The sequence below is a fragment of the Passer montanus genome, unplaced genomic scaffold, assembly GCF_014805655.1.
Source record: "Passer montanus isolate IOZ18808 unplaced genomic scaffold, ASM1480565v1 scaffold31, whole genome shotgun sequence".
Taxonomy (NCBI): Eukaryota; Metazoa; Chordata; class Aves; order Passeriformes; family Passeridae; genus Passer; species Passer montanus.
The window spans coordinates 11352319-11380246 of NW_024367819.1; the positions used below are offsets into that span (position 1 = coordinate 11352319).

The window sequence follows — 27928 nt, forward strand, 5'->3', positions numbered from 1 at the left end:
TGTACTGTAACTATGGTTGCTGGCCTACAAAATGTCACATCAGTGCATGTGCAGCTTGCAAAATGCTAAATGGACCATGCAGTGGAGAGAGGGGCAAGAAACAGAGATGCTGGTTGGTAAAAGAGCATGAAATTGAGATAGGCATTTGTGCTCTTTGAGCACACTGAAACCAGAGAACCACACAGAGAAATCAACAGTGAACTTGTAACTGCTACAGTATTGTCCAGGTGATTTTTAAACGCCACAGACATCTACTCCCATTTCTGCCAGGAGGGCTGTGATGGCTAACATCAAGTATACATACATTAATTACAGATGCTGGGGAGAACTCTCTGTAAATTATTTCACACCTCTTTCTAAAGGTTCATGGTTGAACTCTAGATATGTTCTCAAAACACACTTGATACATTTCTTGAAATAGAAGACAAAATAAATTGAACAAAATTAACGTTGCTAGGTAACAACTATAGGAATAAGCTACATATGAAAGGTGCTCATAAAAAACTGAAGCTTCAATAAGCAACAGGAACTACTGGCTATAGGCGCCCTACAGCAGGAAGGAATGAAGTTGTACACTTGGATTAGTGGGTAAAATGAGTGTTAGGAATTCTGATAGAAAAAGATGGAAGACTAAAAAATGAAAAATTCAGTTTTTGTCCAGTTCACACCTAACGCTTGACATCCCAAAAAGTAAAGATGACGAACGCTAGGTATTTGGGGGAAGGGAGGATGGACAAGGAGGGTTTTTTGCTTACTTTGCTAATGAACTACAGCAAAGAATATCTCTGATGGAGATTTTACTGGTTTGGCCCTTTGATGGTGCTGCAATTATTCAGAGATAACATTCAGAAGTATTTCCCACTGTACATGCTCCCATTTCTAACCCAAGGACTGCAGAGTCAGGTTGGTCCTTCTGTAGAGTGGATGGATATTGGTTGCCTTGACAGATGATTGCTGTAGATGGATATCACCAACATCACTGCTGAACTCTTGCTAGACTCTACTGCACACACAAGTGTTGAAGCACTAATGGCATCAGTATGAGAGGGGTTTGAAATCCAAGGAAATCATCTAAACCATCTAGAATTCTGATTGCACATGGTCCAACTATAAAGGATAAGATTAAAATAGGTAAGTCATGGCCAGTCCCTTTTCCAGACTCATGCAGACCATTTAGAAAACAGAATTCCTGACACCCATTTTCTGAAAGGAAATTTGCAGCTTGGGGGGGGGGGGAAAAAAAAAAAAAAGAGAGAGAGAGAGAGAGAGGAAAGCGCACCTTCCTTCCTAAAAAAGCATCAAAGTTTGAACCCAAAGCCAAACAGGACACCAGCTGATCCTGTGTCACTGCACATGGGGACTGCCCACCTCCTGCTGGGTGAGCACACCCTCGTCCAGCTATCACTGATGACAGCAATCAGGCGGTCGCCTTTCCAAACCCTCTTTGCAGGCCAGTGCCTGCACAACCACTGCTGTAGAGTAACTATTGAGTAAGCACATCACTTAAGCAGAACACCAGATTAAGCAGACCTCCGGGAAACCATAATTCTTGAGCAGATTACAAAATCCAGTGAAAAGACTGATTTTCAAGTAACTGGTAACATCTGTGGGTTTTTTCCATGAACATGAGGTTCAGTGGTTTTCCTGTACCTTTTTCTCATGTCACTTGCTTTTAAATCATTGATTTAAGAAAAAGACTGATAAAGACTTTTAAAAAGAAAGCATTTATTTGTTTGGGTTTATCAAGACAAGGAAAACCCAAACCAGCCTCAGTTACCCAGACAGAATCAGCATCACAGAAGGCAGAATGGGATATTCTCCCAGTTGCCAAACCTAGGGTCAGAATAGACCAATCCTCAAAAAAACCCTCAAGGACAGAGCGATTACATTGGTGAATGCCGCAATACATCACAGAGTGCACAAGCCGGATGGATTTTCCTGGCCCAAAAGGAGACAGGAACAGAAGAAAAGCTAAAGCTTGTCATAACTTTGTGAGGAGTAGTCATGAACCTATAGCCTTGTTGTGGCCCACCCTTAACTCAGGACAAAAAAGAAGAGTGAACATGAGACACAGACAGATCAACTGACCCCAAGGATTCTTCATTCAAGTCCTACCTTCCTGGTGAGATTAACTGCGTGCCACACTCTTGATGCATTACCTCAACAGCAAAACTGAGAAAGCAAGCCCTGATGATCATACAAAGACTGTCACTTATCCTGTAAGAGGATGTGTGTGTGGAACACCTGGGCAGCAGTAGGGCTCCTGGCCTCTGCAGCCCATACAAAACAAACAGAAAATCCACTGGAACTTTTCAGAAAACAGGCAAACCCATGTTAATCTACTGAGCCATTAAGGAACTTACAACTCATAGCTCAAGAAGCACATCACTGGGTGGCAATAAAGAGGTGAATTGAAATACTGTCAGATGACCACAGGTAAATGCTTGATTGCATATTATATTAGACAGTCATATTTATGAGAGAATGTCTTAAAAAAGATATCTTGTATCTCTGAGAGCTGCTATTTGACAAAGAAAAGGTCAGGTTTAGCTGCATTTTTATTGAGATTACCCAATCCTACATCAGAAACAGAATAAAAAGTTTTAAAATACCTAATTATTAAATATTTTTATTATGTTTACATGAAAAAAAATTTTTTTCCCAATTTATTCTACCATTTTCCATATACAGATTTCTACTTAAAGTGCTACTCTACAGTTTTACTTGGATATTTTATTCTATTGCCCGAGTAGAAAAAAAAAAAGGAAAAAAGTGAGAGTGCTAATCAAATATAGACAAATAACACTACTACACAAGTCACAGTTCAAAAGGAAATTAAAAATTCACACAGATGAGAAGAGCTACACGTCTTGAAAATCTAAAGCTATTAAAGGCAAAGTTAAAAACAGTCAAAGCATCTATTGCTTTCCTTTCGGGAACCTGTGTTCTCCCTCCCTGATTAAACACCATAATACCCAGCTGAGTAATCCCAGCTGAACAATCCTTACAAATCAATATAAGTACCAGTGCACGGATTAGTCCCTCCCATCCTGCCAAGAAAGCCCAGGCTTTATCCCTGCTCCGGGAAACATCGTGCATAACCTCCTAACGTGCTGCCGTAGCTCCAGCCAAAGCCTGCAACGCCCTGCCTGCTCCAGCACCAGCGGCTACTCCAAGAGAGCACTGCCTGACTGCTTGGGGAAGCCCTGCCTGGCAGCCAGCAAACTCCAGCCTTCTTGCATAGTGGGTTTCATTTCAAATCCACTCCACAATAACTTCAACAAAGCTTTCAAGTAAAAAGTGGTTGGATTAACCCAGAAAGTCCATTAGCATTTCTCTTCAGGAAGTGATGGGTCTGCAGATCTGGTGCTGAAGCATTATTATTATTATTAAATTAGGCGTGTCCCTCATCACCTGATACCCCAGCTAACCTTTACTCCTAAGGTTAAACCATGAGTTTTGAATTTTGCTTCAAACAGGTTTGTTGCTGGCATAGAAAGCATGTTTGAGGACATAATATAAGTTCCAAAAGTTGCACACAGCAATTAATGAATCAGCTATTCTTCCAAGTTAATTAAATATTGCGTTTTCAGCATATAATAGTTACCTGGCTACGACCGATGGACTTACAAAGCAGACAACTTGGCATATTTCATATTTAAGGTACTTCTTGTCAAGTTAACAGAACCAAAGTCATGTGAAAAAGTAAAATGCTTAAACACCAGGTAATTTTGGTTTCTTTTTATCTGTTGCTTTAATAGTTCAGTATTAACTACATTGTTATTTTGGTAAAATATCTACAAGAGACTAAACTGGGGGAAAGTTGTTTGGAATTGCAACACTGCATTAAAAAAGCCTCCTTTAAGAGGCTGTTTGGGACTTGTAGAAACTTACTTGCAGAACATTAGAAATTGCCTCTGACTTGACTTTTAAACCCAGTACCTGACAAATAATGATGAGAAAGCCTAGCTACCTTAGCTTCACTTCAGAAACGAAGGCAGTCACCATCAAGATGTCCTCTTATTGCATAGGCAGCACCTTGATACAAGCTTTCCCTACATTTCTTTGCCCTACTAAAGGAGCAGTGTTTTGGGGCACGCATTTAATTTCAACTGCACACAGCTTTGCTGTCCCCAAATCAGCTGTCTATTTTAGGCTCTTCTTTCAGGCAAGCTGAGCAGCTGCTTCTGAAAAATCACACAGTCCTTTGGGGTGCAGAATAAGGAGATATCCTCCCTTGGCCTTGTCAGCAAAGGGTGGATAATTTGAGAGGAATTACTGCTGTAAGGAAGCGTGAACCTCCACTGCATGAGAAGGGAACGCTCCAGTCCTGGCGCACGGATCCCCAGATGGCAAAGCATATTGCTGCAGTCTCATCCCAAATGGCGGTGTGGAGCCACCGCTGAAGGTGTCTGTACCCCACTCCACTCAGGAGGAAAACAGTCATTTATAAAAGCTCTGTGATGCCTCCCTCTGCCATGACTACACTGATTCTAAGAACTCCTATTAGTCAACATATTTTGTTTTTTTTAACATAAAATAACAACCAAAAAAAACCCCAACCCCAATCAAGGATTATGTCACCAAGAGACCAGCAACAATACAAAAGAACAAGTAATCCACATTTACCATTCAAAACTTCATTGAAAATCAGTAACATCAGCCTGACTTTATTTAGGCCTAAGAAAATCATGTGCTAATGTTTCTTCTGAACTCACCAAAATGAGTTTCCTTTCTTTTCAGCTAGGCAAAGCCTGGTCCTTTGTGATTTATATCCCACAGGTAAGCTGCACTGGCGAAAATCAGTCAAGATCCGGCTCACCCAGAGGGAAAATCTGCAGGTGTGCTATGCAGAAGACTCATCACAGCTCTGTGTGAGTCAAAACAAACTTTTCCATCATGCCCGCTTTCCTTCTGAGATCCACGTGCCTGATTTCACAAGCTGTGCACATTCCCAGTTCAGGTACACAGGGCATACCCTGTGATTTTGGGAAATCAGCCTGCTGCTCTTCTCCATCTAGTTGGCATTCATGGAGCCCAATCCCCTGCCTAGATCACCTCCTTGCATGTCCACAGAACAAGGCTGGAAACAGAACACAAGATATTTTCCCTTCAGGGTATTCTGTTAACAGACCATCACTTTTTATGAGGCTGTCTCCACTTCTTTTACCCCACGTGACAAGGATGTCACCGGCATGCTCAAATGAGCTCACAGGGTGCCAATATCCTGCACTGCTTTAACTCGCCCCAGTACCCCTCTTAGGAGAGATACCCCAAAAATCTGTGGACACAGGGTCAGTGTTCTCAAGAGGTGAGACAACCTGCTCACCTCGCTCTGTTTTCACATCTGAAATACAGCCCAGAAAAGCAGAGAAGACTGGTTTGCTCCGCCAAAAGCACACCCACGTATTTACAGACCTAGAAAGGCTTAGACCTAGAAAGAGGCAATGCGTCAACAGGACAGAGCTCAAGGTAGGCCAGAAGTGTTGCTGTAAAGCCTGAAGGCTCTGAAGGACTTCTCTCAGTGGCTTTTTAACAAAGTCAGCACCTCCAGGTCCACCATAGGAATAATACCCACCATAGGAATAATAATATAATTATTATAGGAATAATACCTTCCCAGCCTCGCTTCTCTGAGTGACTCATCAGTGATGCCACTCTAGCCTTAGAGGTGACCTGTATTTCGACTTTAGTATATTCCACATTCTCCCCCAATGTGTATTTTTCTGCTTAGGCTCTAAAACTCATTGTCAGCTTTCTGAAGAATATTTATGGTTATTCTGGAGCCTAGAAGCTGTGGTCACAGGGCTCATCACCCAATTGTCTTTGAGTTGCAGACCTTGCAACTTAAAACCTATCATCTATCATCTGCAGTACTTCAGATTTCAGAGGGACTTGGAACACTCTACTGTGCCTGAGCTCTCCAAGATTTTTCAACCACTTAAGGACAAACCACAAAAACATACACAAAAACAGTAACTCCCTATTGCCCTTGAACAGCAGCAAGCAAGCTCACAAATTAATTGAAAAGATAAACAAAAAAATTAGCAACCCCCACGAAGCCTTGTTTGAAATATAAACTTATTGCCATCCTAGCTTATGAAAATTTAGAAGTGCATGCACATGTAAATTCTCAAGGAATGTATGTTAATTAGGAGGGTTAACAAGGCACAGTCAGTTCCAGATGCTCCTGCGCAGTTACAGATCCACACAGACAGTGGTGCTGTAACACACCCTAACATCGCACTGCTCCCAACCTCATCTTGGACATGGCACAAATTGCCTGCAATCTTGATTTGGACAGAAAGACTTAAATATTGTTACTGCAATCCTAACGCCATTAATGAAATTACATACTAATTACTTTGGTCAGTAGCACCCTATATACTTTAATTACTTAAGCAGCTGCTTGCTGTTAAGAACTCCAAGTTTAGCTACATCTCATGCTATATTTTGAAAGGGGTTTTTTTTGTTTAGCTGGTTTGCCCCATTTAACTCTGGCTTTTTTTTAGCTGAAAATGCAACTAGCTTGACAGAATCTTGTCCTTTTTAATAGGCACAATGGACTTAGAAAACGTAACAAATTCAGATTGATCTTCCCCTTGAAGCTTCTTCGCTTTAAGAGAAGTGCTGCAACCTTTTTCAACCTCAATGCAAGAATGTCAGCTCCTTTGATGCATTTCTCAAGTATCCTCACATGACACAGCTTGCTGAAGTGCTGTCATGAACCACTTGCAGCACAATGTTTACATAAAGGCAGAAATAAATACTGTGCTGCTTATCACAGGTAAGCTGAAAGACAGTGATGACTGAAGTTTATTGTTACAATGGCACACTGTGGTAAAAGATTTTAGTGCAGAACTGACATCAAAATACAACAGAGTTGGTTTTTTCTACAGATTTTGCTTATTTTATTAAGCTATGAAATTTCAGGGGTTTTATCCCCTCCTCTTATTATGTGAGCTTAAAAAAAGTCTCAAGCTTGCTATATCTGCTTTATAGACAAAGTAAGAAATCTGAGTTACAGAAATGCACTATTCTGGTTCATTTTGGGACAGCCTTAACACCACAAGATTTTTTTTCAAAGCTACAGGCACCATAAATAATGCAAGACTACAATATTATCTTTTGCTGTTTTACTCCCCTTTAAAAAATTCAAAAGCATTTTCTTTGGTATGATAACATATTTTCACTGAAGCTCCTCAATCTTTTCTTAGATGGACCTGAAGACCATCTGATAGAAAAACAAACAAACAAGCACAGACTTTGTTTCCTTATTTGACAAATTTACAACCTAAGGCACAAGCCAAGGCAGCTGCAGCATCAGAATGTATAGTTACCTAAAATTATTTTTAATCTTTAGTAGTGAAAAATAAATGAAGGTTATTTCTCTTTACTGACACATTTATGCATCTAAACACACTTAACGCTAACCATAAAATGAATAAAACACCAACATATGGTCTTAGAACAGGAAAGACCTGCACCAAGGGCTTCTGCACCATGTAAAGCACTAGAAACCACTTCAAAGTTTCCTCCATCTCCAACAGTTCTCCAAAGCAGACACTCCATATGGGCTTCCTTTCAATTTGCAATGAACTAATTTTGAGAGTTATCTTGCTGAAGAGCAACACCTTCTTTTATACTTGACTCAAATGGATTTCAGATTCTGTCTTTCTCTTTCAGCACAGTAGGGTACCATTTCATTGAGAGCTACTTATGTTCTTTTCTACCCTATTAACCTCTCTAGTGTCCACTCTGTCAACAACACCCCCCAGTTCTGCCCTCATTAGCGAGTCTGTCTGTTGGCCCCTCAAAATTGAGGGGAAGACTTCCCACATGCTTCCAATAAAATGTATTTGCACATTTGCCTGAAATACAAGGAAAGGTTGCAAACCACCAGTTCAACAGAAGTGACTCCACATTTCTACTACTTTTCCTGTTAAAATATCTGTCTTTCTAGCCCAGTATAAGTGCCTAAGAATGCTTTTATTGCTGCATTTCATTTCACTTGTCAAACCAGAATAAACTTCCTTCAGAGAAAGTGGTTTTTTGCTATTACAAGTACATTAGGAAGAGTGCCAGAGCAGCTGTACCACCAAACCCCTGGGAGACACCAGACCCTGGGGAATGCAAATGGTCTGAGAACATCTCTTTTCAGGGCAAAGTCATCAGCACGAAGATCACCAAGTCTTCTTGCTGAAACACCCTTGCTGTAAGAAAGGAGGCATTCACCCCAGCCATGCCTTCAGCAAATTTCTCTGATCGTCTCAGTTTGCCTTGGAGCCAACAGTCTGACAGATTCATCTCTAAACTTGCTCTTCAGAAAGAGATCTCTCTGTTTTGTATTTCACCAGCATAACACAGCAGGAGACATGTATCCTGGCCCAAAAAATCTCTGCACTATTGCCATAGGGAGGAAGGGTTGAGAGGGTTTTTTGTTTTGCTTTGTTTAGTCGTTTTCTTAAACAGAAAGTTTATAGAGATACACAATGGTAGAAAGATATTACCACAAACATAAATACTGTATTAGTAGACATCTTGGCTCCTACAATAATGAAAACAAATTAGATCTCTTTCAATAGTTCCATTTCAGCTACATACTAAAACCATCTTAAAGAAACTCCATGGCTTTTCCATGGCTTTTCACTTATGCCTCAAGTGTTTTTAACTTATCTGTTGATCCCACATTTAAGGCCGTTTTATTTTGTTGGTTTTTTTTTTAAAGTATATGTTCCAATGTCATCTGGCAAGTTTGGTCACTGTTCCCAACTTTAATTTCAATCCCCGCATGTACAAAGCTTCAAGTACCCTTCAGCTTAATTCACTGACCTCCTCCCTACTGTGTGTCAAGAATTATGGACCATCAATCAAAGTGCATTTATGGTACTTAGAAGCTGCATCATCTCTCATCACTTCCATGTCACAGGCTGCACACCAACAAGCAAATTTACAGAAAGGCTACCCATCATATCAAAGTAATACCCTATGATTTACCCAATGCATTAGGACACAATCTCATGTATGTTCTCATTTCAGTCTTGACTTCATCTCTGAAGAACTGGCTTTCAACTTAACACCATGAACAATGCTGAAGTGAGACTTTGTCTTCAAGAAGACCATGCACACTACTAAGCAGATCTCAACCACAGATTTGACAGAAGTTCTGCAATAGTAGCATCCTTATTTTGCTGTTGGGGAAAATGTAGGCAGGCATACACCATTATTTGTTTAATTTCATGTAGAAGCTGATTCACCAAACAAATGCTTCTAACTCTTTGCCCTGCTCCCCACAGGCACAGTGGCCAACCCCAACAAGTATTTCCCAACTTCTACACAGAGGGGGTTGTGGGCTGTGGGGTGGAGAGCCCATGGCTGCTTCTGCACGCTCATGTAAAGAAGCACACACTTGTTATTATCCTGCCATGATTTCTGCAGTCCAGTTATTCTGAGCAGCTTGGTTAGCTACCACCACACAGCGGGCAGGTCTGCTGCTACCATCATCACCTGCTATAGTGTGCAACCCCCCATTCCTATCTGTGCCTAAGAGTCCAGGCAACCCCACAGCACAGGCTGCACATGTTTGTTACTCTACACAACTTCCAAAAGGAGTGAGAAATAACCAACCCCCCAACAAGGACCCTGCTACCTATAAAGCTGCCAGCCAGCCTCAGGTCAATCACATTGTTTCAGCAAGGACTGGTGGTAAATACAGGCAGGACACCCTGCAGAGATGCAGGGCTTACAGAAAGAACCAGAAAGTTCCTGTAATCAAAGCCTGTACCATTTTACACTCTTCTTGGTATCTGAAGTCAGACTTCATTCATGAATCTTACATAATTTTTTAAACATAGAAAATCATGTTGATACTTAAATAAACATAACTCTGCCACTAAGAAAGCCTACTTTCACATTGACCCAAAACCACAGAAATTTATTAGCCAAGTATTTTTAGTTACATCCTTTTATTTTATTTTTTTTTGATACACCACAGTGTATGTTCTTTTTTGACATAACTGAGTTAAGGTATACTTGCTGATATAGACCATGAGTGCATTCCAGTGTAATTTGTTTGTCTCAACTAGAACTAGAAGAGATACGTTCCTATGCTGGGAAAATCTTAAAATCTGCAGTCCTCGACTTTCCAGTCATCTGGCAGAAGCAGTCTTTATTTTATATACAGATTAGAAAAGACATTTCTAAGGAAGACATTTCTAAGGAAGATCAAGTTTAAGCTATAACTTGAACTGGGCATTTTCCTCTCAGCTGTACAGTGTGTTGTGCCTCTATGCGACAATCCCATTTTTCTAGTACTTAAGCTCCAGAAAATTATTTTAATGTGCAGAACAGGATACTAAAAATTTAAACAAATTCTGTACTTTTTCAGACTGCTTAACCTAAATTTGATATAATACTGTCAGCCAACTTTTAAAATCCATTTAATTTTTAAGCACAAGGACAACTTTTGTTTAGCATTTGTAAATTCTTCCTCTAACAAGTGAAAAGGAGAAGCACAAAGTAGTTGAATGAATCCTAAAGCACCAGAAGCCTTTATGAGTACCAGAAGCTTGCAGGAGAACTGCAGTATCAGAAATATGCCCCATTTTACTATTGCAAACAAGTCTTTCTTCACCTTTGTTCTATTTCTCACCCCTAGAAATGTTACAGAGATAGACATTGCTTCGTTGTTTTTCTATTTAAAGATTTTTATTTTTTTATAAGAGAACCGAAGTGAATTTCTGTATTAATTTCTAAGATGATAAAAGCTCTGCTTTAAAGATGAAGCTCATAAAAAAGTCTTTTCTTTTTCCATGCCTTTTCTTCACCTGAGGCATGGGAAAGAAGAGACAGAAATCAAAGGTTAGGACACTTATTAGGACAAACAATGGAAGGAAACTAAGAGCTGTACTGCCTGTTCTCCACCCTCTCACTACTTTGACAGAGACCAAAAATATAACTTTGAAGGTCAGGGGAAACCAAAAATCCAAAACTCAGATACACATCTCCCAGAATTGTTTGCAGACAAGAGGGCTGCATTGTGTCGGCTATTAAAAATCACCTGCATCATAAGGAAGATCAAAGGTGCATGGGTGGTCAGAGACAGAACAAAAATCAGTTCAGTGTGCTTTTAACAAGGATAGGAGCAAATCAGGACTTGATCTGGTTAAACGGATTTCATTTTGAAAAAAAAAAAAATTAAAAAATCTGATTCCAAAATTGTTATGTGTTCAGGTGAAGCTGTTAAAAAGTTTCTTGCAAAGATGAAGTCTAACCAATACCAATTCAGGGAGCAGTTTCTGACATTATATCTGTCCCTACTTGACCACACCACTGCTACCTCACTCTTGGAAATCAGTTACACAGGAAATGGGGTCCATTTTCCCCCATCATCTTCAGAAAGCACAGAGGCACAGTTAACATTGTTCTCTTGAGAAATTTGTCTGCTTTTACCAAAGCAGAGGGATTCATAAAATAAAATAGCCTCCCCTCAACAGTCACAGTGATTTCAAATATTCCATGTGCTGCAGATAAATGGCAATCAGTTTCTGACAGATGATACTCTTAAAAGTCTGAATAAGCAGAATAGATTTATTTCAGATTTGAACAGAGTCATGAAACCAGATTAAAGCCCTAGAGCTTTCCATGTAATCAGATACTGAAAGTCAGTTCTCTTTCCATTAAAGCTGACCTTGCATAGTGACATTGTACTTTTATCTTAAAAATTAGAGATACTTCTTAAAAGATTATTTTCAAAATATATAACAGTATAGCTGCAGTGAATATGGATTGTTTCCATCTCTAAATATATTCTTCCCCTTCATATATCAAACTGCCTTTAAAACTTAGAATTTGATTTTGGTTAAGGTGTCAGAATTCAAAGTTAATATTCTGATGTTGCAGAAACACTGTTTTTACTGAACAACTGTCATTGTTATAGCATGATTAAAAGCCAGGCTACATAATAAATCAACTTTCTTAGCTGGGAATCTCATTAGTACTGAGACTATTTTAAGTGCCCACAGCCATGTTTTGACATTTGGCTATAACACCTTCACTAAAAGGTTCAAAAGCTTCTTACATAAAGCTAAATACACTTAAAGCATTCCCCCTATCAGGGAATATGCAAAATCCAAGAACATAAAGGAAGAGGTTGTAGAGCACAGGCAAGAATTCAACCCAGCCATGTTAAAAATGTCATCCAGAAGCTATCAAAAGAGCCTGTGTTGATACTACTAATTTCCATTCTTTTGCTCTAACATGTTGACAGTAGGAATTTAGTCAGATTACAAAAGAAAACATAAAGGCAATAGTTATGCCAGAGGACATAAGAGCTCATCCCATTATTTTACAGTTAACTTTCACTGATTAAATTAGAAGAGGGTATTTCAGATCACTAAGCTCAGTTTTGGAGCACTAACTCAAATGGAAGAAAAATGCTGCCCAGTAGACAGACAAAGACCTGAGACCAGAAGTACCCCAATACCTGTTGGACGGTATAAATAAGTATATAAAATTATTTTAAAAATAGTGAAATATATCACATTTAACTGCTTTAGCAATGGAATGGTGCCATTTGCTAAGCAAATACACTTAAAGAGGAGGGAGTGCACCACCCATAGGATAACCGTTTTACTCCCTCATGAAAGACGTGAGATAAACACAAGAAATGAGCTCAGCCCTGATACCTGGGAGAAACACCTCATCACGAGGTAGATACCGAACCACTGGTTTCCCTCGGATATCTGAATTTCCCCAGGCACACCATTTCAAACAGATGCGTCAGACCCGTGAGCTCAAGCCCGAGAAAGGGAATGCCTGGAACAACATCACCCCCATGAAGGGCTTGCAGGCTGCTCCCCCACAGGAGCCCTCTCCCAGCCCGCTCCAGGCGCTCTCCTCCCTCCCAAGGCGTCACCAGCCAGGCTGCCCGCACACAGCTGCCTGCTCAGCGAGGGGCCGGGTGACCCAACACCACCGGAGTGGTGGCAGCGGCACAGCAAGTGTCTGTGCCACCGGTGACATCACCTCACGGAGCCGGCACACGGCTGGGGGAGCTGTAAAACGTGAACAAATCCATGATGTGAGCATCGGCCTCCCGCAGACACTCCCAACAGACCAGCGTGTTTAGGTACCCACCCCCGGCACCCCAGCCCCTCACCGAGAGCCCCCTGTCCTGGGTTGGCTATATGACGCTTTTATCCCCAATCATCTCTTCTGTTTATGCTGGATAATAAGTTTTGTACCTTTAAGACTTGTTCCAGAGAGTGAAGGGGGGAGAGAAAAAGTGCAGAGTTTGTTTTCAGACACTGCACTCACTCCTCCACATTCCAGCTCCTGGACTGTGTTGTCTGCGGATGGACAGACAGCAAAAGAGAGCTCTCCTTTGCTTTTAGTTAGTTTTAGCTTGCTTAGGCAAAGAAGTTTCCTGGACTGTGGCTTCTTTCTTTTTTTTGGACCTGTTCAAACCTGCTCTGGACTGAACACCCAGAGGAGCACCTGGAACTCGCACCTGTGGCCCACCAGGCTGGGCATGGGCCGTGTCTTTTCTAGCTCCGTAGAGACTGACCGGAGACTGAGAGAGCCGAGCTGCAGCCCACCAAGGGACTGTCGCAGCTTGTCTCTCTTTTGGAGTGGCAAGAGGTTTCATTGCTCAGTATTGTTCCTTTTTTTTTTTTGTCATTTTGTTTTTGTGCTGGTGAATGCTCTGCCTGTGAAATAAACAGCTTTTTCCACTTTTTCTCTGAGGAAGTATTTTTCCCGAACCAGTTGGGGAGGGGCTCATTGAATCGCCTTTCTAGAGGAAGCCATTTGGAGGTTCTCTCCCAAATTTGTCCTGAATCAGGACACCCCCATATCGTGTGGCTCCCCTGAGCCATGTTTGCACAATAGCTGCAGCACAGGGAGGAAGCTTTCCACCAGATGCCCCCGAGTGCACATCCACCAACAAGAGAGAGGGCATCCCATGCTGCCTCTTGCATTACCCAGCCAAAGGATGCAAAAAGAACAGTTGATTTGTTCTTCTTCCGTGGCAGCAGGAAATCCATATATTTTAATATTGAAAGACAAAAGTTAATTAAAAAGGACATTTGATTTTACAATTGATTTTGCAGTGTCTCTCTCTATTTGATTTGTGGCAAGTTTCTTAAAGAGTCATCGCTGTACATTTATGCTAGCACTAAGCTAACTTGTTTTCAAGGAGGTAACACATAAAGGGTGAGGGAAGCAAATGTCCTCTTTCTGAGACAGATCTGTAAAGAAGCAAGAGAAGCTCATCACCCAGATGTCCAATTTATACCTTCCCCTTCCAAAGCCTCAGAGAAGAATTTAACAAGAACAAGAAAGGAGCCTCTAATTACCCTGAATTAATACTTTGTGAATTTACTCCCTTCTGTGCCATGGTAACAGCAGATACAAATCTTGAAAGAGAAGCTGGAGGAACACCTCTCTGCAGTATAAAAAAAAATCCTAAACCACTATTTCAGAGGTCATACATCCATACAGCTTCAGGCCCTGAGGGATAAGTATGGTGCATAATGGTCTATCTTGAGCAAGGAACCCAGTTTTCCAGTCCAGCTCCACTTGCTCTGCCCCAGCAACCATCTTCCTCCAGCACAGCAAGAAGGTCATTGCAAACCTGGTAATAACCTTACTATTCTTCCATAGGCCACAGGAAAAAACCCAACTTAAAATTAATTTTTAATATTCCAGTACTTCTTGGTTTAGGCTTACTTAAAATTTTTATTTTTTCTACAGCTCACCCTCTAAACTTCCAATGAACAAAGGCCCCAAGGCAAACCCTATACAAACAAGACAGTGGGCTCCTTCCCTGAACTGAATTCACTGAATCCAGTCTTGTCAGAGAAATTCAACAGATTGACACACTGAATCCTTATATTATAAACAGGCTTAAAATACATGCTTGTCAACTATGAGAAATTACAATGTTTTTTTATTCATATCATGTGGCTTGACAGGAACACAATTAATTTTAAATTAATTGTGTTTAAATTAATTTAATCCAAAACTGATGATTTGCAAGCTGATACTAAAAAGTTAATAAATAAAAAATAAAGTAAAAAATAAAAATAAAAAATACAATAAAAATTTTAAAAATCCATCCGTTACCTACAATTTATTTTCTTTGAATATGCTATAGTTTCAATATATTTTGGTCTGTTTCTTTTCATTTCACTGTTTTCACTCAATCTTCATTACATTATGTACAGAGTCTTGCAGCTAAACTCGATCAGTTTCAGTTCATCTGTCTCCTGTAGCTTGCTGCAGATCTCTGAAACAATCTGTACTAAACACCAATCTACTGTTTTGTCTTTTCATAATTTTTTTTCAGAGTTCAGTCAGCCCAAGGGTTTGGAAACTAATCTAATGAGGGAAGTTAAACTTCTACACAGCTATTATGGGTGCCCTCCTAGTAGCCATGCTAACAAGATTCATCACCAAATATAAATGGAAGCATTCTCCAAAAGAAGACAAAGGTACTGTAATGAGCTAGGCAGGAAGCAGGGCCTCCGCTCTCCGCGTAAGATTAGTCAGTGTAAATCATTTTGGCACTAATGGTGGCTTTTTTCTAAGGCTGGACAATGACAACAACATTTATACAAAGCACGAGAATTCATGAATGTCTGGCAGTATTGTCTCCAAAATACAAACAATGTTTGTTTTTCATTCTACACTTTCAATTCAGTACCAGCTGGATTCTGTAAAAAACATGGGTTACTTCTGACACACCAGATAACCAACTCATCCCAGTCAGATCCCACAACTGAAGCATTTCAGAAGCAGCACTGACTGTTACTAAACACACTCCCCCTTAGCTACAGAATGAATAACAACATCCTCAACCTCCCATGTCTATCCTGAGGCAAATACAGAAGAAAATATATTAAAAGCAAGTAATAACAACAGTGGTGGAGAAAAAGAGTGCTACACAGTATTATTTCTCTGGGCTAAATCTTAGGCACTGTAATACTTCACCTACACCCATGCTCATTCCAAGGTCTGCCTGTATTTACACGAGCTTATAGTTTTTGGACACAGGACTGTTCCAGTGCGCTTGAAGGGAAGTTTCCACCATGCTGACATTTACTGTCTCTCTAAAAATTAATGTATTAATGATTAGCCAGCAAGGTACAGGACAGCATCCACCTCAAAAGTCAACTGCAGCATGATGAAAATTTTGGCAGATGCCCTAGATCCCTCCGGTTTCACTGGGAGCCAAGTGGTCTGTACATACAGGCAGGAAATCTAGGGCCCACCCAATCCACAACCAAAGCATATTCATCATCTCACTACCAGCAAGACTTCCTACTATCACCAACCAAGAAAGACCAAAGGCTTTTAAGAAAGGACAACTGTTGGCTAAAACAACCTTATCACCATTTCCTTTCTGCTGCTGGAGCCACCTTGCTGTGGGGCCAGAGGGTACCAAAAGGTTCAGCTCAACTCTGTCCGCAAACTGCAGTGATAAAAAGCACCAAGACCAGCAAGCGCTGAGAGCATCTTGGGAAAGGAAGAGTTTGTGTGAATGCACTAATAAAAGGAAGATAAATCTTTCATCACAGACCCATGGCAAAACACATTTGTACAGAAACTGACAATCATCCCATGAGTACACACATACAGAAAGTGCCAGCACTGCATGTCTAACACTTCTACTAAAAGGCAAGGTGACAGAATGTACCTTATTTATGCCTGGCTTTAAAATTCTGAATTAGAAGTAGCTACGCAGTCTCAAAAAGTACATGTCAAGTACCAATAAAAAGCATTGCCCATAAACTTCACATCTGGGACTGAAGTTGGCTGTATTTGCTGCCTGCTAGAAAAACAAACAAAAATAGTGAGCTCCAAAATATGTATCAACAAAGAAAACACCAGAAGTATGGAGCAAGAGAAACAGCAGTGGCATGGTGGGTAGCTTAAAACTTCTGTAGTTCAAGAGTCAACAAATTCTGTTTGGCTTAGAGTTTTCTGTAACATAGTGCATTTTGCCATCACAACCCATATAGCAAAGCTCTTCCACAGTAGCACAGGGAAATCTACATGATAGTTTCATCCTGCTACTGAGATACATTCAAGGTTAAATTTGGTGGCATAACACAGCAGCAGCACAGAGCAGCCAAGGGGAACAGAGGCTGCACTGCCAGGGTACTTGAGAGAGAGAGAGGAGAACCAGCAGCACCCTTTGGGAAGGGATAAGAGAGAACAAATGCAGGAGCCTATCCTGTCTGTGGAAGGCCTCTAAATGGCATCCCTGTGTGAATGGAACGACTGGAAGAAAAACCACTACTGTGGGTCCCCAGCTCTGCCTCTCACTACTGGACAGAGCACAAGTACTGTAGGCTACACAGTGCAGAAAAATTGTCATTGCAAAATTTTAAATATTTGTGACTGCTGAATCTTTTGCAAAGTGAGAAGGAAAAAGTGTTGGAAATAACAATATCTGACGTTGCCTCCTAAGCATGGTCTCACTTCGTCTTGGTGTTTTTGAAGATGATAAATAATTATTTTGCTTGTATCTTCATCTCCTACCTTTTCCTCTTCACAAAAGCCACATAGTTTAGACACATTTTTATTCTTCAAGCCTAGAGGCTTTACTACAGCTTCTGGAAGGACTGTTGCAGAAATACTTAAGACTTGCTGGTTATTAAATGCCAAATCCTGGCTGGCTGTTCTTGCCTTTCTCTAACTTTTAATAGACATATGAAGCATATCTGTTCCTTTACATTAGTGGATACTAGTACTGTTCAGCAAGAGAGCTTGTTCTTTTCTATTACATTTGATTTATGAAGCATCCTGTGGGGAATATAGGAAAGACATCATAGTTCACACTCTTTGCATTTACTACCTTTACAAAACTTGCCCCATTAGCAGAATCATTGAGAAGTCATAAACTAAGTAATGGCTTAGTATAAAATTATTTATTGTTAAAGTAAGCAAGTTTATTAGCACACCTACACAAAAGAAGATATTAAACTATTTTAAGAAAAAAATACTATTCCATCTGCACTCAATTTTGCACATTAGTTTCACATGAAACCTTCCTATTCTAAAGACTCCTCACTTTACAGAACTATCTTCTGCTCCCCAATGTATACAAGACATTCTTTTGAAAGAAGAAGCTGAAGAGTTATAAAGCATCTGCTTGTGTAAAAACAGTGATTCAGCAGGAAACACGCACTTGAAATACCCTTCACAAGAAAGGGCTTATTCACGCGGGGACAGTTGGCAGGGCTATCTCAGTCTCCACTTGAATGCTCTTTTTCCAGTTTGTGTTAAAGGGATTCAGATGCCTGGGAAGAAGCTAATCACCATTTTTATAGGCTACGGAAAGCAGTCTTGGTTCAGAACTGCAGGTGCTTGTACCGAAAGCTCTCCCAGTGAAAAGCAAAGGACCACAAGTTAATGTTCAACAGAAACTGGCAAATCTGCTGCGCTCACTGAGCAATGTGGTCAGGTGTGAATTGCAAGTGCACACATAAAACAAGGTAACAACTATGGCCGCTCAAAGTTCAGCTGCAGTGTTTAATGCACAATACACTAAAAAGGCAGAAAACACCTAAACAGGAATAATTTAGGCAATTCTAATCCTTTCCCAATTACTGCTCATGCCAATCACAGAAAGCTTTAGGCTAACAGGCATGTGCTTAAATCAGCAAGAAATGTTGCCTATAACTGGAAGCAAAAAATTGCCATAGTCTGTTCCAAACATCTTTATCATCGACATAATCAAGGCATACCACCAAACATTTATTTGCAGTGGTTCTGCAAGTTGCTTCTGGACACAGGTTTACTCTTTTAAGTTTTAAACGAGTGTCAGTGCCAGACAGGCTTTAACAGAAAGTAATGGATAACAAAGTTTAGTATAAGAATAACAAAAACCAAAGCAAATAGTGGCTACAGAATGTAAAAATCCATTTCAAGTTAATAATCTAATTTTCCTATTTACTGTGTGACTAATATGCCCATATGGGAGCTAGTTCAGACCATGTCACAACTCCCTGAGATGAAGCCCTTCATGTAATTTTCTGTGTTCTATTCATTAATCTGGAATTCTAGAATATACGCCAGCTCTAAAAATACTTGTACATTCAAATTCTTGGACATGAATATATATTTCATATGCTATGAAAAGAGCGTAGATGCTCCTACTTGGACAGAGCAAACACTCAAGACATGACATAACATCACGCTTATGGCCACTTCCATTTCCCAGAGGGTACCAAAGCAGTAGGGACCTTGATTCCCTCCAGCACTGCAAGAAGGCAGAACTCCTACAGCCCAGCTCAGCATTAAAGGCCATTGTTGAGCATTTAGGTTTCAGTTCTTAATCCAGACCACTAAAATAACAGCATCAAGATTGATAAGGTACCATACACTTACTGCAGCAAAAAAAGTAGAAAGATATTAGAAACAGCGGATTTGATTGCTGTGGGTCAGCTGATATAGAAGAAAAATCCCAAACAAGTTGTGGTTGCATAAGCAATCTTTACTTCAAAAAGTACTGGGGAAAAACATTAAATGGGTCTTGCTTGAGAAACAGGCATTGAACTGCCAGTACCCCCCTATGCAAACCATTTTCTCTAAAGACAGCTGCTTCCTAAATTATTTTGAACATTTGTCTCACAGTGGCTGAGAAAGAGCCACATGTCAGGGGACACTGTATGGATCCTTTTGCAGTACAATATTGATAGGGGAAAAGAAGGGCCTGAAAAGGAAGTATGAAAATGTCAAGCTGCAAAGCTGGCGTTTCCTGACATCCACAGTATTACCTATTTCTTCTATAAAAGTTTAGACTTCAAAAGCAGCAGACACATGCACTGAAACATATGAATCCAGACCACACAGGATGTACTTCCACCCCACCCTCCCTGCAAATCCCTTGACTAAAGTAGGATATTTACAAATAGCTTCAGAAGTCACATGTATAGATCTGTTCCACAATTTGGACATCTTGACATAGGTGAAAATAATATAACAAACAGTATTAATTCTAAAGTACATGAAAAATTGAACTTCTAAAATGTGTTCTGTGCAAGCAAACATGCCACTACACACTGCCTCTGCTACTCTAAGTTTTAGACTGGATTACATTGCAACCTGTTGCCTTCTCTTTTCAACTGAAAACAAAGCTTTAGAAAACACCAGAACACCGGAAGCATGGAAAGGGGAGCAAGTCAAAATACAATCCTCATTACACTCTGGGACTTATTTGTGCAACTTTAATTGTCTTGATAATCTACAAGTCATGGAATTTGAGTCTTGCTGCCCTTGACAAATTAAAAAAAGCTGGAATTTAAAAGGAAAAGTTAAGCATGTCATGTTTGGCAAATATTTTAAGTAATATGCTTAAAATATTTTTTGTTTCAATAGTCTTGTTCTGCCTGCATTATTATTAGTTGTTGCACTGATGAAGCAACATTTGAAAATGACCTTCAAGGACTTGGTTTCAAATTAAACCATCAGGAAGCCTGAGGGTAAGAGGGTTCACTGCTTAAAAGAACACTATTATCAATTATTTCAAACCTGAAACAATAAAGCTGAACAGTCTCTGTAATAATAGAAACTGCTGTCTTTTAGATCTGTGAACAGACAGAAATCAGTGAAAACAGAGTTTTAAGACTTGTTTTAGCTTTTTATGAATAGTTCTGTTGAATTACAGAAGCTAAACTATTACACCTACATTAACATCTAGTTCAGGGCTATCTTTTTAAGATTTGATTTAGCTTTTTATGAATAGTTCTGTTGAATTACAGAAGCTAAACTATTACACCTACATTAACATCTAGTTCAGGGCTATCTTTTCGCAAATGAGCTGATTTCTGTCATGGAAAGCAAGTAAATATGTTGGGGGTTTTTTCTTCTCCTACTGCAGACATTGAGCCAGAGCCTGTCTTATGGCAGTCAAAACAAATGAGCTGATTTCTGTCATAAAAAACAAGTAAATATGTTGGGATTTGTTTTCTTCTCCTACTGCAGACATTGAGCCAGAGCCTGTCTTATGGCAGTCAAAGATTTTTTTAAAATGCAACCTTAACATTACAAATGTTGAATTTAATGTCAGTACTTTCCTCCTCCTTACTCATAAAAACAGGAGAATGTCCCTATCCCCCAGGACAGTAATCGTATCTCGGGCTGCGAGGTTTGAGATGCACACAAGTCCTTCGCCACCTTCATTCACAGCTCAAAGGACAGTTGTGACAAAAATCGATTTCTTCAGGTCTCCTTCTCCAATCATCCAGAACATTCTCCCCCAGTGAGGAGAAACAGCCATGGAGGCAAAACCATGCCTGCACTCACCTGAGAACCCTGGATTTCCATGCACTATTCCTTACCTTGGTGGTTCAGGGAGATGCGGTTAGATGGTTCTTGGAAACCCGGTTCCACCAGATCCCGCCGACCATGAGCTGAAGTCTGATCTACATTGTCCTAAAAACAGAAGAGCACGGTATATTATCAAAACCAGGCATTCTGTACTCCCTGCAAGCTACATTACATGGAGTCAAACCACCAATACAAAACAAAAACCATGCCATGCCTCTGAAAGGAGAAACCAATGTCAGAGAAGATGGGGGAACAGATCACAGGGGGACACTAGGCTATCACATTAATACGTGTGGCATGGATCCAGAATCAATGACTGTGCTGTTGCTCATCAGTACACCAGTTTGTGTTTCAAACGGAGAAACAGTGATGTAAATGCACTTCCTAGTTTAACAAAAGTTTCTTCTTGCATCAAATTATGGGGAGGCTTGGGGCTTTGTTTTCTTTAATTCCAAGTCTGTGGCTTAGGGCTTTGTAACTAATTAACTGGACTGAAACAGAATCAGTAGTGAACTACTAAACCTCAAGAGAAATCAGAAGTTCAGTTTAGATAAACATCCATGGCTCTGGATGCCAACCTGTTGTTTTTTTCATACTGGAATTCTCACAAGATCAAGTTTCATGAAGTTTTAACACAAACAGAATTTGGCTAAGTCTAAAACACCACAGTTTCTCACAGATCTTGCCAAAGAAGTCAACTAGGAGAAAGCAGGAAAATTTAAATATAAACAAGAAAATAGGAAAAGCAAGGTAAGTCACATTTTAGAAGAATGAGAAGGAGATTTAGAGCAGGTGCGTGCTTTTACAAAACTGGCGTACCTTTGCACACACCAGTTAAGGGTGGGTATGGAAACTGTGCAAAGTTGACTGCAGTGATGTATCACCAAGCATAAGCTGCTGCTGTGATATACGTGACTATACACATGATCCCACTGTGCCCCAAGTGTGGGCTAAATACACAATGGCATGACCTGCTTTTATGTCAAAACACAGGAACCACCTTCATGGCAAATGACATTGTAATTAAGGCAGAGCAGAAACAAGCACACAGTAAGTGGCAGTTCAACTACACACAACCATGAGCCCTCAATCCAGCAGAGACAAAGTACAAGCTAATGCTCAAAATCATAATGGATGTAGTGTTTGGGGACTAGAACTCTATACAGCTATACAGTATATGAAATAAATTATCTCTTCATCGAAGAGACTGTCTCAGCAAATGCTTGAGCTTTGACTCAAGTACTCAAGCACTGCTCTCAAGTGTCATCACCATCAGGGATCAGTTCAGAAGCCCATAGGCATTTATAAGACAGAAACTGACAACAGTGGTATGACTAAGGAAGGTTTTTATGAGTAAACACTGTATGATAAGATACAAATGGCATCCATCTATCTATGCCAGATACAACCAGGACCACTCAAACATCTGCCTCCATACTGGCTATCTCCCCTTATAGCCCTTTACATTCTTCACAACTGATTTTCACAACACTGGCAGCTGCTGTTTCATGCGCCACATCTCACTTATCTCGTGAGTTTTTGTTATTGCTTCTCAGGAATCAAAAAAAAACCCTCAAACCACATCAGACCTTCTGTCAGCACAACTGTCTTTGTTCTTACTTTCCTGAAACACAGCTCTTTCAGTGGAGCTAACTGAACACACTTACTAGGAACAAGCAACTCACGAGCTCCTGTTTTCATCAAATCCCTTGCAACCACAGGGTATCACATTGTAACATTTTTAGTACTTTTGAAGCACTAATCATTCTCACTAGATTTATCTCATTTTCTTTGGGACACCACACAGCCATCACCGACCTGACCCACATCATCTCCATTTCAAATTTGAGGCAGAAAATTTGGGACTTGCAGCATAAGAAGACAACTGCAGGAAAGACATACAAAATTATAACTCTGTTCTCCAGAAAGTTCAATTGTAATTATTCCAAGGTGCCAAGGGCAGCAGTAGGGAGGAGATGCTTATCTACGAAAGTTGCAGTCAAAACTTAAAGCTGAAGCTGACTGCCCTCAGTACAAAGGCTAAGAAGTAAGCATCACAGGCATGGATAACTCAGAACATCCCTCTCCAGTCCAGAACTTTTCTCTGTGCATTTCCTTCCATGAAATTCAACATGACCAATTTTTACAGTAGCTAAAACCTCACAGATACAGTTTAGCAGCATTAGTTCCACTTCCCAGGAAGAAGTCACAATGTCTAACACAGGATGCAGTGACAGATTGCTTCTTGGCTGGGAAGAGCACCAGGGCGTCCCAAAAGAAATAAAACTTGGAACAAGAAAACCAAATATAAGCTATTTGTCACATACTTAAATGTGTTTCCAGTTGTCCCAACATATAAAAGTCTCTTCTGGAAGGCAAGATTCATGAAGTACTAGGTAGTAACAAAGGTGAAATGGGGCCGAGATGCATGATTTTACATTTGGGTTTCCCACAGCAGTAACACACAAACACTTAATTGAGAGACCTTATTTCAAGGTTTCACCTGGCTCCAGGGCCGTAACTCTTCAATTAAACCAGACTTTTATTTCTTTTAACTAGCAATTGCCAAAAATTTTCAGGAAGAGGATACACCCTCCCTGGAATCACCTTACATCTTGTACCAGAAGATGCTGAGAACCACAGGCCTTACTCACAAAGTGAAGCCAAAGCCATGGTAAAGTAGATCAAAGTTTTCAGAAGCAGAGGTTACAGTGACTAATGACTGCTGGGGCTGCCCTTTTAAAGATGATGCCCCTGCCTGTTCTGCCCGCTGCAAATGCCTGCCCGCAAGATCCAGAGAGTTCTCCTGCAGCTTGAGCAAAACAGGGAGGCAAAGGTTTCCTCCGGACACCGCGGGCCAGCAAAGCCCAGGTGCTAAAGCAAAGCGACAGGCCGTGCATAAACAAAGCCACACCTGTTAGAGCAATGCGGGCAGTGGAGGGGAAAAGGTAAGGGCGGTGAGGTTTAAAGAGCCAGGGGTAGTTTCGCATGACCCTCCAGAATCTGTTTGTGTCCGTTGTGCACAGACAAACACTGGCACTCGGCCAGCTGCAGTGGAGATCACATGCTGGAACAAGGGTAAAAGAAGCAAGGGGAGGGGGGCAGGAAATAAAGTTATATAATTACTCTGTGCCAGCAGCCTTGTTGTCGGGCCCCAGCTCAGGGCTGAAGCCGTGGGCCCCAAGCAAGGTGGGCACCTGCTTTGGTCCGTCACCACACCCGGCTGCAGCTGAAAATGGCCTCCAAACAAGTCATTTGTTTGCTTCATGGTTTAATCCCCAGCTCTCCCTCCTCTTCCAATAAATGCTCTCAATATGAAATTAAAGCATGTTACTTAACTTACTTTACCATCCAGCTATTGTAGTATTTTTAGAAACTAGCTGAGCATTAGCCCTCACTGACTTTTTGCATGTGCTGTTTTCTTTGTCAGTCGGCCTCTGCAACCAAGGATGATTTAATCGAGTGACTAGCAAGAGTGCTAGAAGGACCTGAAGCAGGGTCCTTTAAAGCATTAGCATTTCATAAAGCCAACACACCATCATTACAGGTCAGATTACAGTGTCCTTTTGCAAACCTATGTTGCATGACACAAAATGTGACGTGCTTGCATCGCCTTAAGAGCCAAAGTCCACTCATAGACAGTGTTATCTCTACATATCAGTAACCAGGACAATCTAGATTTATTTTTCAATCTATAACCAAGCCTTTCAAGTTGCACTCCTTAACTATGACATACAGTGTTTGCTGCTGTTTGTGCTAGCACGATAAGCATTTCAGTTATCTAAGAAAACATTAAATCTCATCTTTGAATCAGAGAATCAACCAGACATATACTACAGCAGCTCTGCTGTCTGCACACGTGTTCTTTAATCACCTCTTTGGCTCCGAGTGCCACTGTTCCCACCTGCAGTTTAGTTTAGAAGAGTATTTATCAGTATGAGACAGCATTATTAGACAGACCAGTGTGTTGCTACCACTCTACTGCTGCTTCTCTCATCCTAGTTTTTTCAGCAAAGGTTATCCAGTCAGTCATTCAGGGTAATCTCAGAGGTAAATAGCACTTAGAGAAGGGAGGAGGCAGATTTGAATGTACAAATAATGAGGTATCATTTATACTTCCCTTCTCCTTCATTCTTTGTGAAGAAAGGGGTCTAGCAAAAGAGGAGACAGAGCAGCTTTCTGGAGAAGTCTGGAAATCCCCTGAAGGGTTCAGCTTCTTCTAATTTCAGCAGTCTCTGCAAGTTTACAAGATGAAGAAAGGCTACAAGTGGCAGCACAGCTTCTCGGAAGCTCCTGGGAGCATGGCCAGACTGAGGATGTCCAGACCACCAAGACGACAGTCCCTGGTTTTGGATTTACTGTAGCTGCCTGCAAACCCACACTGCCATGCCCCTGAACAAAAGGTTCAATTGAGCAAGAGTCACGCGTACTCATGCCAGCAGTCCCACGGCAACAGATCAAGATCATGACATACTTCTGATGTTTGTACACTGTCCAGCACAACAGAAAGTAAAGTCAGACGTGCTGACGGGTCTCACTGCAATTTAGGAGACTATCACGGCAGATATGCCTCAGTTTGCAGAGAGGGCACTCCTGCCAAACAGGAGCTCCCTGCCAACCTGGCCGTGCTCCTTCATCACACCAAGGTACAGGTCTTAAAACTAGCTGGGTGTAAAGAGAAAATTAGCAAAGTTATTATTTGAACCACCAAGCTTTACTCTGTTCAGGCAATTTGTGTAAAGCAAAATTAAGCACCTTATGTTAGCACAGAGTGAGGAAGCTATTGCAGAGTGCTCAAGTGTAAGTGGTTCCCAGACAAAAAAGCAACTACAAAAATTCACTGAAGAGGTGAACACCAAGAGCTATGAAAAAGTGGACATAGCTCTGGGCTTCAGAAGCAGAAAGGGGATACTTGGAGAAATTTGTATCTGCAACTTATTGCTCTTAGAAGGACATAGATAGACAAACATTTCTCTACCTGACTCAGTAATGTTATTCTTAGCATGCTCCTGGAATTTCCTTAGCAATGAACAGATTAGACAGCATTTCTTCTGAGGATGCTTCATAAGATTCTTCACTTTCCAAACAAAAGACTGTTTGCATTTATGTAAAGTAACTTCCTGCACCGCTTTTTAAGCTATGCTGATTCTTTATACCATGTATTTGCAGCTTTGGTTTACTTCAAGCATCAAATGTACAAAGAGGATAATGGACTCAATTATGCTAAGTGCCGAGTAGCCAGCTATTCATCTCAGTAAACTTTCCTGTAGCTTATTGGTATCCAGAGTTTCTGCACACTCACTTTTACTCTTAGCCCTGTGAAGGCAAGCATACAGGCTATTACAAGAGTAAATCCAACTGACATATCCAGACCAATGTTCAAATTCTAATCCAAACTCCACAGTTGATTAGTAATTCATGTGACGTTCCTTTCTTAAAAACACAACAGCACAGTCCCCTACCAGACAGCTGTTTGGTACAATGTATTTTCAGCAAGCTAACACCCCAGAGTCTGAGGAAATGTGTTCCAATTAAGAGTCCCGAGGGAAGTGCTAGGTTCTTGGGTTTGTCCAAAGTCACTGCTTCGCAAACAATTTCAAGTTTACTCAAAGAGTGTGTGTATGCTTTACTGTTTTCTGCCAGAGTGTTCAACATGTCATACAAATAAAGAAAACATAGGCTTTGCACACTAGGCAAAAAACTTTAAAGCACATTCTCAGACAACCCACATATTACATAATTAAAGACCTGTAACCTGGTTTCCTGCCTCTTAACTATAGTCATTTGACTAGGTAAGAGCCAAGTGAAAGGCTCAGTAAGTCAACAGCGTAACTGTGAACCTAGAATTTTAGCATTCCCATTGCTAAGAGAGCTTGTACAAACAAGGGCTTAAAATAAAGCCACTTAGCTTTGTCAAAAGTTGGGCTTTCTCTCCTGAAGTAGCAAAGCCACTAACTTCAGGAATCCTTCTGATTTCACAGTACTGGCTGTCAAGACTGGGAGCAATAACCCTGGAGACCAAGAACAAACAAGCCAGTTCGGGATTAAAGGAGCAGCAAAGGCAGCAGCACATTCCTCCCAACACACCACAGCACCTCCAATCCTCTGCGCCACAAATCACTGAAAACACACGATAACCTGGCAGGGTACACAGACCTGTTGTGATCCACACATTCCTACAACCCTCGGCAGACTTACCAGCCCACCACACAACATATACAACAGCTACAACAGAGCAGAAATTAGCCAAGGGAGAAGGAAAATGAGGCTGACAGAAAAGACAGACCTGCGTCCGTGGTCCATGTCTCTGCAGTGGCAGAGAATTTGTTAAATGAATCACAGGAATTATATTACGTCCCATGATACAGGGGAAGGCAGAAAGGCTTGTCAGTCTGACCTTGGAGGAACTTATCTCCTGACCCCCTCTGGGCTTTAGCAACTCACTGATCAGAAAACCTTCAAGTCTAAAAAAACCTGGGGGTTTGGACCCTGTTGTCAACACTGAAACCCCATAGTGTGCATGCCCTGAGCCACTGAAGTGTTTCTTCGTAAAAGCTATAGCACAACACAGTTATAGAAGCCTTATATC

At 40.8% G+C, this 27928-nt stretch overlaps 1 protein-coding gene across 4 annotated transcripts in view; it reads right to left on the reverse strand.

Moving 5' to 3' along the window:
• The window catches only part of GRB10 (growth factor receptor bound protein 10), a 145439-nt gene that overhangs the window by 62786 nt on the left and 54725 nt on the right, over positions 1-27928 (reverse strand). For all 4 annotated transcript variants that reach the window (XM_039714762.1, XM_039714760.1, XM_039714759.1 and 1 more), the window contains one exon: positions 21351-21444. Coding sequence is in view for 3 of the 4 variants with exons in the window: in XM_039714760.1 (XP_039570694.1) it covers positions 21351-21444 (94 nt within the window). In the remaining variant the exon portion in view is untranslated. The remainder of the gene's footprint in view (positions 1-21350; positions 21445-27928) is intronic.